The sequence below is a fragment of the Prionailurus viverrinus genome, chromosome X, assembly GCF_022837055.1.
Source record: "Prionailurus viverrinus isolate Anna chromosome X, UM_Priviv_1.0, whole genome shotgun sequence".
Lineage (NCBI taxonomy): Eukaryota > Metazoa > Chordata > Mammalia > Carnivora > Felidae > Prionailurus > Prionailurus viverrinus.
The window spans coordinates 4,198,869-4,217,192 of NC_062579.1; the positions used below are offsets into that span (position 1 = coordinate 4,198,869).

The following is an 18,324-nucleotide window of genomic DNA, read 5'->3' on the forward strand; positions in this document are numbered from 1 at the left end:
AAGCCTTCTTGCGCTGGATCTCCACTCCTGTATGGATCTTATTGTGGTTTTGAAATTTCCTAGGCATTATTTTGAGGCTTGTAAAGGAACTGCATTTTGCACGGAGAGAAGTGGGATGCCGGACGGGAGAGTTTCGGGCAGGAAAAGGAGACACCGTATGTCGCGAAGGAGTTCAAAAAACCAGCAGAAGCTGAGTGTTTGTGGAAACCACGAATGCGAACACACAAAATGATGACAAGGCAACAGAGACAGGCGAGACAGAGGGCCTCGGAACCACAAAAATGATTTTATTTTGAACCAGAAAGCAACAGCAATGGAGAGAACAGTCCGGGCCGAGGGCGTGGCACTGCGACTCGAGTACCAGGGACCAGGTTCGTTCAGGTGAAGGAGCAGGCCTACAGAGTCCACTCTGCCTTTCCAAGCTAAGCAGATCGCATCCAGATCTCTGTGACACCAGTCACCGGATTCCCGTTTGCGCAGGCCTGGACCGCCTTCCAGATTCCAGATTTTCATAACGGTTTCGTAAATATTGTTTAAACCGAAGGAGCCACGGCAGTGAAGCTTTTGCAGTGAAGCGTCCCCTTTTCTTTTCGAGAGATCAGGCATCGAATGTTTTGCCCGGATCGTTCTTGGCTGTGGGGGGCTGCGCTGTGCACTGTGGGAAGCTGAGCGACATGCCTGGTCTCTACCCTCCAGATGCCAGCAGCGCCCTCTCCCAAGCGGGGGTAGCCAAAACTGACTCCAGACATTGCCAAATCGCCCCCTTGCTGAGAAGCACTATTTCAAAAACATCCTCCCGCGTCCTGCTTAACATTTCACACAGGTAGACCAGATCATCAACTTCCCAACACCAAAAGCACACGTAGGCGAGCGTACGTGCGTGTGTCTCTTCAGGCACCGCATACGTGCCTGGAGCCGAAGCCGAATCCCACGCTCGCTGGACGGTGCCGGTTCAGTTCCTTGGCAAGTTCAGGGTCAACATCTCAGTACCGTGATGAACCGCCCGTTCGTCATCAGGCCGTTCCCTCTTCTCCAGCTGAAATCATCGTCAATATTTGCAGTCAGTTTTTGAAGTCATTTTTTTGTTTTTTTCAAGCTGGAAAGAAAATCTCCACCCACGCCCGCTCTCCTCTTAATCCGTCTAGATTCCTCCTTGAATGACACGGCCAGCCACGTTTGACACCGGACGCAGGTTTCTTCATTTGTATCCACCAGGAAGAGAGGTACCATGTTCCTGAGTTCCGTTAGGAGGACCGGCGCAAAATGCAAATGCAGGCCCCTTATTCACAAATTATTAAGGATTTCAAGATGGTGACAGCACCTGTTCACACACCCATGACGTCAGACCTGGCGGCCTTGGTCAGCACCGCATCAATTTGGTTGTATTAATTTATGGATCTCGAAAACAAAATACGGTGACCCCAGTCCACTTAAAGAATTGTACTGCAGCAAATGTTTATAGCATATATTTTTTTAGACTCTCAAAAAAAAAATCCACATGGAAATCTTTTCTACATCATTACGGCAACGAAAGGAAACACTGTGGCCTTTCACCATATACATATTTTCCTGTAAATAGGACAACAGGGAAATAGTAATTGCTACTATCCACAAGGTTTTTAAGTTACCAAAGAGTGAGACTTCCACAACCAAATTATAACATAATCCCTCTCATCCTTATAAAAATAGCCAAAACATAAACTAAATGGCCTGCGGTGAAAATTTGAGTAGTAACTTCTTTACGTTGAAAAACATTATATTCACGGAAATATCGTCCTTGTAAATGCTGAGTTTTAGACCCTTTTATTTAAAACCTGTTGGTGTACAAAGTGCCTTAAAATATCCATTATCCAGCTACCAAAACAGTATGTAAAAATTACAACCCTTTCAGTTTGTCCAGGAAGGCAAATACACATTGTTTTAGGTCGTAAAAAAAAAACCAAAAACATCGTTTCCAGAGAATGATTAATTTTTTTCCATTGAGGTGTCCATCTGTTAGATGTGAAATTGTCCTAAGTAGCTATCAAAATATTCATCTGGGTATAAATAATATAGTAAATATATAAACTCTATCTGTTACGAAAAAGGAGAGTGTCTGCCAGTGAAGGGGACAGAAACACCCATGACGTGGCCCACGGGGTCCGGGCTCGCAGTCACATGACGTGATGCTGAAAACAGTGGGTCTGTGGATGGATTTCAGGGAGGCAATTGGTTGATTTGGTTAACAACGAAATTGCTAAGAAGCAATGCTTAAATTCATCAGTCTGTTCAGTCAAAATGGCCAACCCAGTAGTTCAGATCAATACATTAGCAAATGAAATGACTTACAGGTATCATGCCCTTCGTCAAGATAGAACCAATGCCAGATTCCTGGTCCGGGTCCAAGGACTGCTTAAGAAAGCCTTATTTCATGGACCGTTCCATCTTACCGGATCAGCATGCCCAGAATCCCACCTGACAGCTTATTAGCTGGTTCTATTAGCAGGTTCCAGCGCGGCAATAGTTTGATTTTTTTGGCGTGTTTTTTGTTTTTTTGTTTTGTTTTTTTGTTTCACAACTCTATCGTAAACTATACTAGAACACAGAGGGTCCTCTACATCTTTCAAGATGTGTTTAATAAAAGTCTTTTTATAACTTTCGAGGCACGTGTACCAGTAAATAGTACTTTACGCAACGTCCCTTGTCACTACCAACTCATAAATATTAAGTGTTTTCCGGGTGAGTTATATTTGGACGTGGTAGAGACAGTCAGGGCCATGTGTTGATGTCCTGGAGAGCAAAGTCAATCCAGAGTGGTGCTGCCATTTGTAACAGAAAATGTTTATTCCCTCAGCCCCAGCAAGCGAAGAAAAATGATTCGGGGGAGAGGGAGATAGGACAGCTATTAAATGTAGTAATGTCACAGGCCTAAAGACACTACTAAAAGGAAGAACGAAATAGACTTATGTCATGAAACCGAACCCTACTTCTGATCAAAGACAAATCAGCCTCAGACGTTTTGAAAAATCAGTAGGATTCAAAGAGACTATTCTCAATTGCAATCTCAATTCTTAATGTTCTCCCAGAATCCTGAATCCTGGGAAAGGTAAGGTCACACATGGCCAAAGGCTTCACAACCTTTCTTTCCAACATTACCCCACCAGCCATTGGAGGGTGATTAAAGACTGGGCCATGGTGGAGTCCAAGCTCCAGAGTCAATTCATTCAATTCTCTCTTTTGCTCTCCGTTCCGGTTGAGCCAGTACGTTTTTGACATCACAGTTAAAACACTTCGAAATAAACCACAGTAAGAAAGCCCGTTTACTGCCCTACTAGGTTCAAAGCTATGTTTTATTTTTAAGATACTTGCATATTCTATTATGCACTGTCAGGGCGACAGGACCTACAAGGGGATTGGTATGAGATATGAGGATGCGAGAAGGTGGATAAGCACACAAAACTACAAGAGTTTTTCCTCCAGCCCACAGAGCGTGACGAGACGAAGGCTGTTGTGAAGAGCCCGTACGCTTCTGGGCCTCTTAATGTGCAAAACCAAATACTTGCTAAGAGTTGGAATTCCGGTTATGTTTCTTTTATAAATAATCTATAATTTTTCCTGTAGATACAAAAAAAATTGAAGAAATTATTAAAGCGTGTACTTAATACAAAAGACAGCAAAGGGGGAGAATCGCCTACTTTGAGTCCTATCCTAGCCGATTTCTGGACACTTTTTGGCGAGATTTAATCACACTCTGGAAGCCTGTGCTTTCTCGGTCCCTGAAATGGTGGCCACGGCCCTTTTTAATCCCCCAGAAATCAGCTCCACATGGCCCAGTGCTCACGGCAGCTGCTCTGTGCAGTCCAGATGGTCTGGGATCGGAAGGCCAGTTATAATGGTCAAACACTTGTTCCACAGCGTGAAGGTGGGGCACACAGGCTGCGAGAATGTGATGTCGAAGGTGTAGAGGTGGATGGAGTTCAAAGCATCGTAGAAAGCGATGGAGCCATTATCATAGTCCAGCAGGATGCCGACGCGCCGGAGATGGGGGGCTGGCTCGATGGGGGTTTCCTTGCTGTTGTGTCTCACCACCCAGTTATTGTGACAGCGACACAGCGCCCAGGAAGCAGAGTTCTTGCCGATCCACTCGTGCTTTGGGGCCGATTTGTAAGCAAGGCCGATGGCATACCTGCACAAACAAAATGGCGACAGCGAGAACGGTGAGGCGTGGGGCACAGGTGCGCTAGATCCCTTCTATGGTTTTCCGGGGTCACGAGAACCAGATTCATTCTTCAGTGAAAGCTTGGCAAGGACCCTGACACGGGTGTTCCTCATCTCCTTCCCTCCCACACATACAGTGGGTGGAAATGGGCTGCTATATTTACTCATATTCCTGTTTTTAGTTCCGACATTACATGAGAATTTGAACTTTGTGTTTTGCTGCCTTTCTTTCTTTCCTTCCTTCCCTTCCCTTCCTTCCTTCCTTCCTTCCTTCCTTTCCTTTTTTCCTTCTTTCTTTCCACTCATCAAGACCCACACAGTGAATTCTCTAGACCAGCGCTGTCCAATAGAACTTTCTGCAATGAGCGAAAGGTTCTGGTCTGTTCCGTATGGTAGCCACGAGCCACATGTGGCTATTGGGCACTTGAACTGTGGCTGCTGAGACTGAGGAACCAAACTTTAAATTTAGTTAGTTTTAATGAAGTTAAATTATGCAAATAACTGTATGTGGCTCAGGGCTACCATACTGGACGGCACAACCCTAGATTTCTCCTTTTGACCTACTTTGAATTTTTCAACCGGCACCGTGTCTGTCATTTTCCATGACTTCAAGCACACTTTGCAAAAGGCAAGTGTGGAGAATGATTTTCATTTGCAGGGAAAGTTCCTCGTCCTCTCCTAGCCATTTTCTTCATCTATTAACACAGGGACAATGACAGCGTCTATCTCGGATGGTTATTTTGAGGAGTAAAGGAAAGAATACATGCAAAATCCTGGGCACGAGGCCTGGCAAGGAATCTTCAGTAACTGCCATTTTATTCTTTTTGCCCAATAACACATTACTAATAAGCATCAGAATCAGTACTTGGACCTCAGATGACTCAAAAGGCCCCAAACTTAAACAACACTCTCCCATACCTTCCCTCACCAGAAATGATGTGATTCATCATTGCCAAGAGCCCTTCTAATTAATTTCCTACTACATTTAAAACAATTCTGAATGTCTTTGAGAGACAGATATCCTGGTTATTCTAAACATACTCGTGGGGCACCTGGGTGGCTCAGTTGGCTAAGCATCCGACTCTTGATTTCAGCTTGGGTCATGATCTCACGGTTTGTGAGTTTGAGCCCCGAGTCGGGCTCTTGGCTGACAGTGTGGAACCTGCTTGGGATTCCCTCTCCCCTCTCCCTTCCCCCTCTTGCGTGCTCACTCTCTCTCAAAATAAAGCTTACAAATAGATAAATGTACTCTCAACCGCTCAAAAGAAGTTGAGAATTCTTTCTACAATGTTCTAAGCTCCCTAATCTCTTTTTACCCTGCTGAGGTATGCCTCCATTAACATTTGCAATATTTCAGACATTAAGATAAGCAAAACTCATCATTCTTAAGAAAGAATAAGTGATTCAGAGCCCAACTTTTCATATGTTGTAGCATGTTGGATTTCAAATACCATCACTTTAAGAGTGGTGTGTTAAAAAGCAATGAATGTAACATGCTATCACTGAATTTAAAAAGAGGATGGAATTGAAAATCAGTAAAGGCCAGTGTAGCAGCCTGTCTGCCATCACCTTGGCCTCCTCTCTTCCTTCTTGCCAATCCTGTTCTGCATCTCAGGGTGAATCCGGGGACTGTATCTCCCAGAATCCCTTTTCAAGTGGGAGTCTGGGTCACGTCCTGCCACCGTGATGGCTTTGCAGAAGATCTGGAAGTTCTAAGAGGTGGGGAAATGCCCTTTTCCAGACAACAGACAGCAGAGGTGAGGTTTGCGGGGGCTTCTGGCAAACTCCAGAACTTACCGGGGGGGTTCCGGTAAGCCGCTGGCTCCCCTCCTCCGTGGGGCTCCTCGACCGACTTTTGTTTTTCTGCTGAACCCTACCTACCTGAGGCACGCTGGAAAGGTTTTTGTTTTGTTTTTGAGTATTTTCCCCAGAGACCTTCTCTATGCCCCAGCAGACGCCGTTTCCGTTTTTCAGATAACCCAGAACCTGCGTTTGCATCACAAAATAGCCATGTCTGTATTGCTTCCTTCTTGTCGCCGGTCACCACCTTCATGTTTTATTAAAGAACTCTGCCGTTTATTTCCCAGCCGAGCCTTAACTGAACCCGCCGTGAAGTAGCCGCGGCAGGTATGACGGACTTCATTTAGCAAACGGGAAAACACGGAGGTGAAAATTAGGAGCAGAATCCAGAATCTCGCCCCTTCCCCCTCGACTTCTGGCCCAGTAATCCATGTACGAACCCATGTTTAGTTAAGACCATTTCATAAAACACCAAGTGCACATTAACAGCATTAGGGAGTGAGAAAATAACTCTGTGTATAGTCCATTAAGCAAAGGAAAATATCATTATATGATCATTAATCTGTAAAACTATGTACGTATTTCCATCGAGCTTGAAAGGTGCAGGCAGAAGGTAATGTTCCATTAAGTTACGCAGTGAGACTTGGAGAATTCACATTGCAGGGCTCATAACATACATGTTAACCGAAAGTCAGGACTGTATTTCACGAGAAAATATACGTGTCGTTAGCTGGTGCGAATCAAGGCGTCACAAGCATTTGATCATACGGGTCACCCCTTCCTCTCTAACACCTCCCAGGAAATGTTAAACTACTTTCTACATGAGAATTTTTTCTGAAATTGACACAATCCAGTTTGTAATGATCCAAAGTGCGGCAATTAATTTTAGAATTTTCCCCCCCTCATGAGTTGGTTTTGACATCTGGAGGGTGTTTTCAAGGTAATCCCGATCTGTGTTTATATAACTGAAGAGGTCTGGTGGAATTTCCCGCACCATTCGTCAATGGGAATGAGATCATAATGATCGGGTATCATTTATCATAAATAATTATTAATGGGGTTGTAATTATTTAGACACTGGATTCTGTCCCAGGTTAATACAGCACGTTAATTAACTAGAAATGTTTGCTCCTTTGCACCTGCAAAAATTCATTGTATTTTCCTTTGGGCTTTTATCTTGCCCCACTGCGGCTATAAATGCCAATCTGGCCCAGAGCCGAATAGGGAGGTTGCGGGGGAAGGGTTTGTCCTCTATCCTCCGGCAGGATGTTGGAACAGGAAAATGTTCGGGGCAAAGAGAATCGTGGGGATCACAACGGAAGAAAACCTACTTGCTTGGCCAATATAGGTACCATTTTGGGGAGAAAGGGGACACCCAAGCTTATGATTTCACTTTTTAGATTTCTGTCGTCTTGTACCAACACTGCAAGGGACTTCGGACACAATGTGTCTTAGCATCCTTATCTCAAAAATAGCACCGTTACAATACTCATCAATGCAGGTTATGCCCATTTGAGGTGTGTCTTTTTAAGCAACGTTGAAGCTCTCACTCGTCAAGCATACCATTGTAAGCCCTAGCGTGATTATAATGTTTCAAAAACACAAGCACGGTGGTTAAGAGCAGAAAGAGATCAGCAACCTACAACCCATGGGCCAAATCTGGCTCTCTGCTTGTTTTGAGAAATGAAGTTTTAGTTGTGCCCTGCCACACCCATTCGTGGACATATGGTCCGTGGCTGTTTTCCCGCTACAACAGGAGAGTTGAGTTGTTAGGATGAACGGATGAGTTAACATCCGTAGAATGCTTAGACCAGCGCCTGGCACATATGCCAAATAAAAATAAAACAGCTGCCTTTTTGGGCAGTAGCGAACAGGTGTTTGTGAGACGGCCAGCCAGAGTAAGGGGGGGGGGGCAGTCTGTGGCTGTGGAATAGACAAGGTCAGCTTTGTGAGACGAACTAGGCAAGGTTAACCAATTCCAGCGTGGACACTGCACCCTGACTGGATCTAACGGACCTTTCAAAGGGATTTCCAGCCTGTGATCACTGCTTCACCCTCTCGGCTCCTGGCTATTTACAGTAATCGGCCCAGTCCAGAATCACCAAACATACAGGGCGATGGCAATTAGTTTTCTTTAAAGGTCGAAGAGTAGTGTTTTAGAGTAGGAGTCAGCTAACGTCTCCGGTAAAGGGCCGCCGAGTTCGTATTTTCGGCTTTGTGGACCACAGGGTTCCATCTCAACTGCTCGACTCTGCTGTGTGGCTCAAAGGCAGCCACAGACAATGTGGAAAAGAATGGGCACGGATGTGTTCCCGTTACACTTTATTTACAAAAACAGGCACGGGGCCCCAGGGCTCTAGTCGGCTGACTCGCACGGGACAGGACTCGATCACCTTAGCTGCAATTCTCGGAGTAAATTAAAAAAAAAATGTTCTTCCTGGCTGAATGGTAGATCAGATGACTGCTTTGCGGATACTCACCCCCTCCTCTCACCTCCATGGGAGGAATATACTTCCCTAGACCACTGGCTTTGGGTGTGGCTCTGTGACTGGCTTTGGCCAATCAGAAGTCAGCAGACGGTGACGTAAGCAGAGGCTCCTTGAGAAAGACATGGCCCGGGTGTCCCTCGCGTCCAAAGAGGATGAATAGACACAAAGAATGGACCTAGATCCAACCTGCAGCTTAAAGCAAAGCCCGGCTGAGATTGGTCTTGACAGCTAACCCATGGATGTGGGTGGGTGGTGAGCGATTAACAAAACGATCATTTTGAAGCCACTGAGTTTCGGGGCGCTGGTTATGCAGCATTACCATAGCAACAACGGACTAAAAAGGCTTTTCTACCTATTATTCTTCAAGATGGGCTCTGGTATGGATGAATGCTCCGACACAGCACAGCCTAAGACGTGCCTTTTGTATAACGGGGGGACGATAGATAGAATTGCCTACCATGTGCTTCCACTTATGACCACCTCCCAGTAATGCCGACCGCTATCAATGAACACGTTTCCAGCGACACCATAGCTCCCTTGGCTGGTGAAGCGTTCAGGCGTGTGACTCTTTTTGGATGATGACTCATCACGTTCTACTGTCAAGTTATCGTGGGACACCTTCAGCTTCCGATGTGCAGATTTGGGGTCCAGTTTAAATGGTTGGCCTGGGAACGAGTTTACGAAACACAAAGAGGAAGAAGAAAAGGACTGTTTATTTTGACACGACCAAGAATGTCTTTTCAGAATCAGATTTACATTTTTTTTAAACGTTTATTTATTTTTGAGACAGAGAGAGACAGAGCATGCACGGGGGAGGGTCAGAGAGAGAGAGAGGGAGACACAGAATCTGAAACAGGCTCCAGGCTCTGAGCCATCAGCACAGAGCCCGATGTGGGGCTCGAACTCACGGACCGCGAGATCATGACCTGAGCCGAAGTCGGACGCTCCACCGACTGAGCCACCCAGGCACCCCTTTCAGAATCAGATTTAAAAAGCACAGTAATATAGTGGAGATGAACACGTCCCTGCCTTCGTGGACTCCCTGTCCGTCAGTTCCGAGACAGGGATCCAGAGCTGTTACACCTAGGGACTCAACAGTACCATGGGCAGGGCTCAACCACAGCTATCTTCAGGGGTCCCAGATGGACCCAAGCAGCACAGGTACGTACTGGCCAAACAGTGTCCCAAAAGGAAGGAGAAAATGAAGACTTCATTTTCAACCATTCCCATATTCAGTCCAGCTTAAAATGTGGCTCATGCTCAGCAGACTTCAGACAAGAAACCAAAGAAATCAAGATTGCAGATTTTGGCAGATCGAATATTCTATAGGCTTTACGTTATTCTGAAATTGTTGAAAATTAACCATTGTTCCCGTGAGCTCAGAATGGCTACAGAGATGTGTATTTCGGGGGCGCCTGGGTGGCTCAGTTGGTTAAGCATCCGACTTCGGCTCAGGTCATGATCTCAGTTTGTGAGATCGAGCCCCGTGTCGGGCTCTCTGTTGACAGCTCGGAGCCTGGAGCCTGCTTCGGATTCTGTGTCTCCTCTCTCTGTCTCTCCCCTGCTTGTGCTCTCTCTCTCTCTCTCAAAAGTAAATAAATAAACTTTAACAAGAAAAAAAATGTGTATTTTTCAACCCACAACAAGGTCAGGGAAAAAAATGTGATCATAACACCTGGGTTTTCTACTCCTGAGTTGTGTGTGTGTGTGTGTGTGTGCGTGTGTGTATACATAATCAAATAAATATGAAATAAAAAATAGACATTAAATAAGGTCCTCCCTACCTCTCTATTTCATTATTCACATTTGTGTTTTGGAGACTGAACCATTAGAAAATCTTGGCAGTCCCACCTGAACATCTCGTCATAGCCTTGGGATTTAACACTGCTTTGGAGGACCGCCTGCTTTACTCCTTGGGATTTAACTGCTTTACTCCTTGGGATTTAACACTGCTTTGGAGGACCGCCTGCCACCCAACACTACATAGGGTACCAGCTTCTAAAGCTGGGAAACGAGGTACGAGAGGACGCAAATACCATGATGCCCAAACTCCACAGCCACTGGTGCGGTTGGTAGGCCCGCTGGGAGACAGCCAGTGGAAAAGTTTGGGAAGTTGGCTGTGGCGATACATGATGCCGCTGAGAAACTGACACCGAGAGCCTGGGGGAAGGCGTGTTACGTCACGTGCGGGGAGGCCAGAGGATTTCCAGTCGCCACTCGGATACAAACATGACGCCGGCACCTCTAAAATCCTTTTAGATCAGGGCCAGCACATCTTTCTGGTAAGAGGCCGGATAGGTATTTTTAGCTCGGCTGGCCATGTGGTCTCTTCTGTGGCCGCTCAACAATGCTATTGCGGCACAAAAGCAGCCAGAGACAAGAGGTAAAAGGGCGGGCGTGGGTCGTGTGCCAATAAAACTTTATTTATAAAAACAGACAGCCATGGGGCGCCTGGGTGGCGCAGTCGGTGAAGCGTCCGACTTCAGCCAGGTCACGATCTCGCGGTCCGTGAGTTCGAGCCCCGCGTCGGGCTCTGGGCTGATGGCTCGGAGCCTGGAGCCTGTTTGCGATTCTGTGTCTCCCTCTCTCTCTGCCCCTCCCCGTTCATGCTCTGTCTCTCTCTGTCCCAAAAATAAATAAACGTTGAAAAAAAAAATTAAAAAACAAACAAACAAAAAAAATAGACAGCCAAATTTGGCTGTTGTCTGGGATGTAGTCTGCTGACCCGATTTAGATTGCTGTCCACATCACAGAAAAGGTTAAAGGGAGAGCTGAGAAGATCTTCAAGTGTTGATCAGGGCACGGACATTCTCAGAGGCTGTGAGACCTATTGGATCACCTGTGTCATTTACATTTCAGCTCGTCCTGTGAAATAAATATGCCCTCAGGAGTGATCACATCAGCAACTATTAGGGATAAAGTATGAACTAAGGCAAGAAGAGCATGAAGATAGTTTTGCTTCAAATATTTCAACTTTTAAAGGTGGAAGACGGAATGTATGCAAAAATTCTCGCTAACGTCAAAAAGGCCGCCATCACGGAAAATGAGGGCCCTTCTTCCAGTGAGAAATATCAGAATGTTATAGCCATCAGAGAGACTGGCCTCATGGGGCGCCTGGGTGGCTCAGTGGGTTAAGCGTCCGACTTCAGCTCAGGTCACGATCCCGCGGTTCACAAGCTCGAGCCCCGCATCGGGCTCTGTGCCGACAGCTCGGAACCTGGAGCCTGCTTCGGATTCTGTGTCTCCCTCTGTCTCTGCCCCCCCCCCTCTAAAAAATAAACAAACATTAAAAAAAAAAAAAAAAGAAAGATTGGCCTCATAATGGTGAGACGTGTCCTGTCTCGTCTCGGCTCACACCCTCGCCTACACATGCACGGAGCGGGATCACGCCAGCTGAGGTCAGGCCCAACCCCTGCCCCCTCAGTGAGCAAATTCCACCCGTGCCTCAGCTGTGTTTCTCACACAAACCCTCGCCTGCTCTGTCCAAGTCAGAGGCTTCTGCCTTCGTGAGGACACATCAGTGCAAGGAACAAATTAATCACTTACTTTACTAAAGAATTCAATTCACTGTAATATTTGCACACACAGGAGTTGGGCAAACCACAGCCTGCAGGCCAAATCCAGCACACTGCCTGTGTCTGTCAATAAAGTTTTATTGAAACAGAGTCACGCCCATTCATTTATGTGTAATCTGTGGCTGCTTTTGCACTACGACGGCAGAGCTGGATATGAGCGGATGGTGACGGAGACCATCTGACCCGCGCAGCCCCAGATATTTACTATTTGGCACATTGTAGAAAATGTCTGCCAACTCCTCGCGTATAACTTGATAACATCTGTTCAATGACTGCATGTCTAGAAACAGAAGATGGACATTATCTATAGTCTACATGAAATGAATCCATTATCTTTCACATTTAATATTTAAATCTGATGGAGCACAAGCAGGATGTCTCCAAGATACAGAATTAACCTCGGTGTATGTATTTACTCATTTTTTCCCCCTAATTAATCTCTAAAAACATCTCCTCCTTTACCAGCAGAAACACTGAGAGGAGAAGGGAGCCCAGTGTTTAAGAGCATGTGTCTTAAACACCTATGTCTGGAGGAAAATAGATGTATTTGACCACTGAGATCAAGGCCTTGGGTTAAGTGAGGGTTCCTCTTGAAAAGCAGTTAACTATTCTGTTGACCAGCTGAGAACCTTATAACACGGTGCCGTCCCGACACGCTCCAATTTGCTTTCTCTCGGGAGGTCCCGGGCAAAGAAAGCCCATGTTACGGAACATATTTCTAGATCAAAAATAGTCAAGAGAAAAGAGAGGATAAAACAAAACACATGTGGGCAGAGACAGAGAGGGAGACGACGGTGTTACCAGACACATGTATCGACCAGATCTCTCTTTGTTGTGTCCTGTGTGGTGTGGGATGTTTCGCATCAGCCCCGGCCTCTAACGACTAGATATCAGTAGCATCCGCCTCAGTTGTAACAACCCAAAATGTCTCCGGACATTGTTCAATATCCCTGGGGTGGGCAGAATCGCGTCTAAGAATCACAGACCTAGCTAGACAGATATCTGGAGTAAAATAAAGAATTCCTGAAGAAAGAGCTGTTCATGTGCTCTTCTGCTATGGAAAGCAATACTACAGGGGCGCCTGGGCGGCTCAGTCGGTTGAGCGTCCGGCTTCGGCTCAGGTCATGAGTTCACAGTTCGTGGGTTCGAGCCCCGCGTCGGGCTCTGGGCGGACAGCTCGGAGCCTGGAGCCCGCTTCGGATTCTGTGTCTCCCCCTCTCTCCGCCCGACCCCCACTTGCGCTCTGTCTCTGTCGCTCTCAAACATAAATAAACATTAAAACGAAAGTTTTTTTTTTTAAAAAATGAGCAGTCTGAAGAGCAGAGAGGTGGATGGACTCACAGCCCTTAAGGGTCGAGTCAGTTTTGGAACCCGTTAGCTCTTGACTTGCTTCTTTTTTTTTTTTTTTTAATTTTTTTTTTTCAACGTTTATTTATTTTTGGGACAGAGAGAGACAGAGCATGAACGGGGGAGGGGCAGAGAGAGAGGGAGACACAGAATCGGAAACAGGCTCCAGGCTCCGAGCCATCAGCCCAGAGCCCGACGCGGGGCTCGAACTCACGGACCGCGAGATCGTGACCTGGCTGAAGTCGGACGCTTAACCGACTGCGCCACCCAGGCGCCCCTCTTGACTTGCTTCTTGAGGCCGTCGGCAATGCCCGAGGCAGAGAAAAGGAACAGAAAGGGGGGACCGAGGCAGCTGAGAGGAGAGCAGGAGGGAGGCGACACTTACTGTTTGTCTTCAACTTCCCAGGCTCGCTGCTGCGGCTGCCCGCCTGGTTGATGGCCTTGACGATGAAGATGTACTTGGTGCCGCTCTGCAGACCGTGAACGGTGTAGTGGTTCTGCTTGATGTTGGGCACGATCATCCAGCTGTCGGCAGAGTTACACAGACCTGCAAAACCGAGCAGAACACGGTGCGGTGCTTTGGCGCAAGCGTGGGGCGACGTCTGCGCGACTCCGAGTCTGTGTAATCGGGGGTTACGTGAACCACAAGTGGGGTGCTTGGCCACTTCTGAGAGACCCCTAGTATGTTCCAATGCTCAGTCTCCTGCCTACGGTAGGTGATCAACCTGTATTTGTTATTATATATTCCTATTGTGTGCTCTAAATGGAAAAACCAATTACAACTATTATCTTGCAGGGCGCCTGGGTGGCTCAGTCGGTTAAGCGTCTGACTTCAGCTCAGGTCACGATCTCGCGGTCCGTGGGTTCGAGCCCCGCGTCGGGCTCTGGGCCGACGGCTCAGAGCCTGGAGCCTGCTTCGGATTCTGTGTCCCCCTCTCTCTCTGCCCCTCCCCCGTTCATGCTCTGTCTCTCTCTGTCTCAAAAATAAATAAACATAAAAAAAAATAAAAATAATAAAAATAAAAAAAATTATTATAACACAAATTCCGTTCAGCGTCAAGAGCAGCAAAGGCACTTCTGTCTGGTGTCTTGTGCACGTGTGTGTGTGCGACGTGTTGTTAGGGGCCGTGGTGATGTAAAGAAAGCGGCGGGTTCCCGCCGGGTCCGCTCTCTGCACCCTCACCCCACACTCTCGTTACGGTAACCCTTAAAATTTGCACCTCGTCAATCGTGACACTCAGGAAAGTGAGAAGAGACCTGAATCACGGATGAGAAGCTGACCGTGCTAATGTACACGTAGTAGATGGCATTTTTGCCTCTAATTCCTCACCCTGCCCCGGATCCAGGCCTAAGTGACTTCGCACTGGCTCGCTCCCCAGATGGGATATATCGCCCTACGACACGGCCTTCGATGTGGCCGTGTGATTGGCTGCAAGGGCAGGCATTACAGGGCCTTGAGACTTTGTGTTGAGCCCTTGTGCCTCTGCCTTTGCCACGGGGAGAACATTCCCCAGATAGCCTGCTCATCGCAGCAGGAGGAGAGATCTAGGTCACAGCTCTACAGGCAGCCGGTGCCGGAGGGAGGCCAGCAGGGCCTGGCCCAGCTGCTGACAGGGGAGCTAGGAAAATGATCATCGGGGCTGTTTGCGTTGCAGACTTAGTGTGGCCGTAATTAACCAAGTCAGGAGCCTACGAGGGCTCCCTACGAGAACCCCGAAGCAGGCAGCTGAGGGCCCAGTGCGGCTCTGAGAAGAGCAGGAACGGGGAGTTGTGACCAGCTGCATTCCCTGGCACGGCTGGTTTCAGGGTAGAGTTCCGGCTGCATTCTGCAGGATGTGGGTTGGGGGGCAGGCTGAGGATTTATGATGCTTGGAAGAACATGGAGGGAAAAGGAAGCCCGTTTTGTTTTGCAGCTGGCTGATGCTGAAAACATCTCTTTGGTATTGGGCCCAACTCTCCTCTCTCCACCCATCAATCTCCATCCACTCTAAGAGAACATTTTCCCAGCCCCCCCCCCCCCCCCACCCCCACCCCGCGACTGGCTGTCATGAAGTTTCCTGGCTCTGGTGAATTTCCTTCACCATTTCTTGGTAGAGGGCTGGGCCCCTCCACTTCCTGAGGGGCTCCCAACTCCCCCCACTCTTTCCCTTTCAGTGGATTTGCAAGTCAAAGGGTTCGTTCTTTTGATCTTGAGGCAATTTATACCTTACCATAATCCCAAGAAGCAGTCCCTTAATCTTTCTTTGGTCTCACCTCTTTGAGAATCTAATAAAACATTTCTAAAGAAAGAAAAGTCACATGTGCATTTCCATACCAACCCACAAATATTTGCATAGCATTCCAAGGTATTCACAGCCCCATGACATCTGTCTTTGAATCCTACTAAATGCTTTCTCCAACTCTGGAGCTCAAACTCTGGAGCTCAAGCGTTCCTGGTAGTCTCACAGTTGGAAGGAACCCTGAAAGTATTTTGTCAAGTGTGAAAATTCACCTCATATGATTTGTACCTTAGGTGCATAGTATCTTTAGACACACTTCAGTGAGTCATAGATATATACATGGCCCTGTGAGTTTTCTGTCACCTCTTTTCATCCCCACCTGCGAACATTTCACCAGGAGGACTGCCAGACTTGATAAAGCCAGCGAAAAACAAGGGAACAACGGGAAACTCACAGAACGGGTTGAGTGGGTGTCGGAGACACGGCAACTAACAACCATCCACCCCACTCCTCCCCCCAATTTCCCCCTGACTCTTAGACCCAGGAAAACACGCATAAGTGGTTCAGCGACATGGGACTCTCCTTACTACGTATCTTTTTTGATACTTTCTCACCTTACTTTTTCCTTGAATGTAGCTGCAAGAAACTCAATGCTTCTGGGTAGCGGCACGGCCAAATGAGAGATTTCGATCCAACCAAAGAAGGGCCATTTTGAACGCTGAGCTCTGGGCCCCGAGCCTGTCTAACTCACTCTAGACATTTAATAATAATCTTACAATAGCAATAAAACAAAAACAACGAGCTTTTCTATTGCCTGGGATAATCTACTCATATGCCTAGACCTTTGTCAACAGCAGTCAAGCACGAGCGATAACAATAGCAGCATTCGGGAGGATCAAATGAGAATCCTATCAATGTCACTGCGTTTACACCGGTCCCGTTTAATTGCCTACGTTACAGTAAAAACGTTTCAATAAACTTTACATCACTGTACAACCGAAAAGCTGGGCCTCATGTGGTGGGGGAACGCTTTCAACAACATCCTAAAGCAGACAGCAACTTGGCCTATAATCCAGAGTCTTAACCCAACAAAGATTTAATGTTTCAGAACGCTTTCCCGAACAGGAAAGGGACCCTGACCATCCTGATTATTTTGAAGAGGTCACTAATTTTTCTCCTTGACTATTAAAAGAACAAGATGTCTACGGCGCAGTAAAGTTTGACTGGATGGCTTTGCGCTGGGACAATCTGCTTTCGTGAACACTCACTAGTCCTGTTTAGGCTTACCTCTGTGTTATTATTATTGCAGGGGCAATAACCGAGGAGTTGATTAAAAATGCCAAGAAAGCAACACCGACCGCTTTCTTTTGGGGGCTGGGGTAAGGGGGTGGGTGCCTCAGAGTACAAAGCCATTGCGTGGCTAGTGTCGGTCTTGTGCCAGACCTCTCTGCCCCGATAGCCCACCGTGTCGGGACCGTCGACCGGGTTTTCTTCACCTCTTTATGAGACACCCATGCAACCATCCCGACAGAAGCTTCCCTCGTCTCCAAATTCGTTTTCAATCGTCTTCGAGGGTATGCCACCGTTCACCTTCTCTAATTCAGCTTGAAGTATTAAAACAACAATGGAACTTGGAAGATAATTAGTTCATAATGAAACTTAATTGAGTTTTTCAATTTTATACATTTTGTTCTCATTCACAACGGGTCAGAAGCATTTCCCTACATAATGCCGCTCATGACAAGATCCTAATTACATTTGGGATTTCAGAGCCTTGTATAGCAACTGTCATCTCGCAGTAAAACATTATGTATAAAACATGATGCAACACGGACACCCTTCCGAGAGGCTGTGCACCGGCTGCTAAAATCCTTTGTTTCTTTTCACAGATTGGACAGAAGTGCACATTCTTTTCCTCCTTCTCTATCTGTTTAATAACTTTCACGAATGTTTTCAAAATGACTAAAATTAATTAAATACAGATAACTGCTTTGCCATGAACACTTGGAGAAATGCATCTTGTGACTTTGGCTAGTGATAAAAATAGGCTGCTGGGAAAAGGCCCCATTTAAGATTGCAAATGGTGCATTGGAAGAAGTTCTGGAAGAAAACATGAAAAACGTGGCAAAATTAAACACATATCTACTTATCAATAAGCAATTCATTAACATCTGCAGTCGCAAGTCTGTTAATAAAAATGCGTGATAAAAAATTAATAGCGTCATTAATTTTGCATTTGAATATATGAATTTGATTAGGGAGAGCCTTTTTATAAGATTAAAAGCTGCACAGATCTTATCTAATTCTCCTTCACCAAAGTCAGTTGTGGGCAATTAACTAGGATTTATTCTGACAAGTGAAGGCACCGGTGACCTAGCCGCACAAGGAGCCAGGACCAGCTTGGGAGTATAATGCCTTCGAATTTTCCGTAGAGTTTTATTGTTAGATCTTGTCATTCAATGTGACATCTGCAAGGGATATTCCTCCAAATGGTAGGACAGATGGACAAACAATATTCAGGGAAGGGCTTTCACGTGACGATTGTGCAAAATGCTATCGCGTAGACAATCCAAATGTCATGACAGACATTTACCATATGACCAAAAATACTAGCTTTTTATTGTTTTTAAAGGTTCTTTGGTTTCTGTTTTTAACATCTATTTGTTTTTGAGAGACAGAGAGAAACAGGGTGCCAGC

General features: G+C 46.5%; 1 protein-coding gene across 5 annotated transcripts in view; it reads right to left on the reverse strand.

Annotated features, from left to right (window-relative positions):
* Positions 1 to 260: 260 nt before the first annotated feature.
* MID1 (midline 1) overlaps positions 261 to 18,324 on the reverse strand; it is a 550,482-nt gene continuing 532,418 nt past the window's right edge. For all 5 annotated transcript variants that reach the window (XM_047843917.1, XM_047843915.1, XM_047843918.1 and 2 more), the window contains 3 exons: positions 13,794 to 13,955; positions 8,944 to 9,151; positions 261 to 4,165 (listed from right to left, as the gene is read on the reverse strand). In XM_047843917.1, the coding sequence (XP_047699873.1) occupies positions 3,817 to 4,165; positions 8,944 to 9,151; positions 13,794 to 13,955 (719 nt within the window). In that variant the 3' untranslated portion in view covers positions 261 to 3,816. The remainder of the gene's footprint in view (positions 4,166 to 8,943; positions 9,152 to 13,793; positions 13,956 to 18,324) is intronic.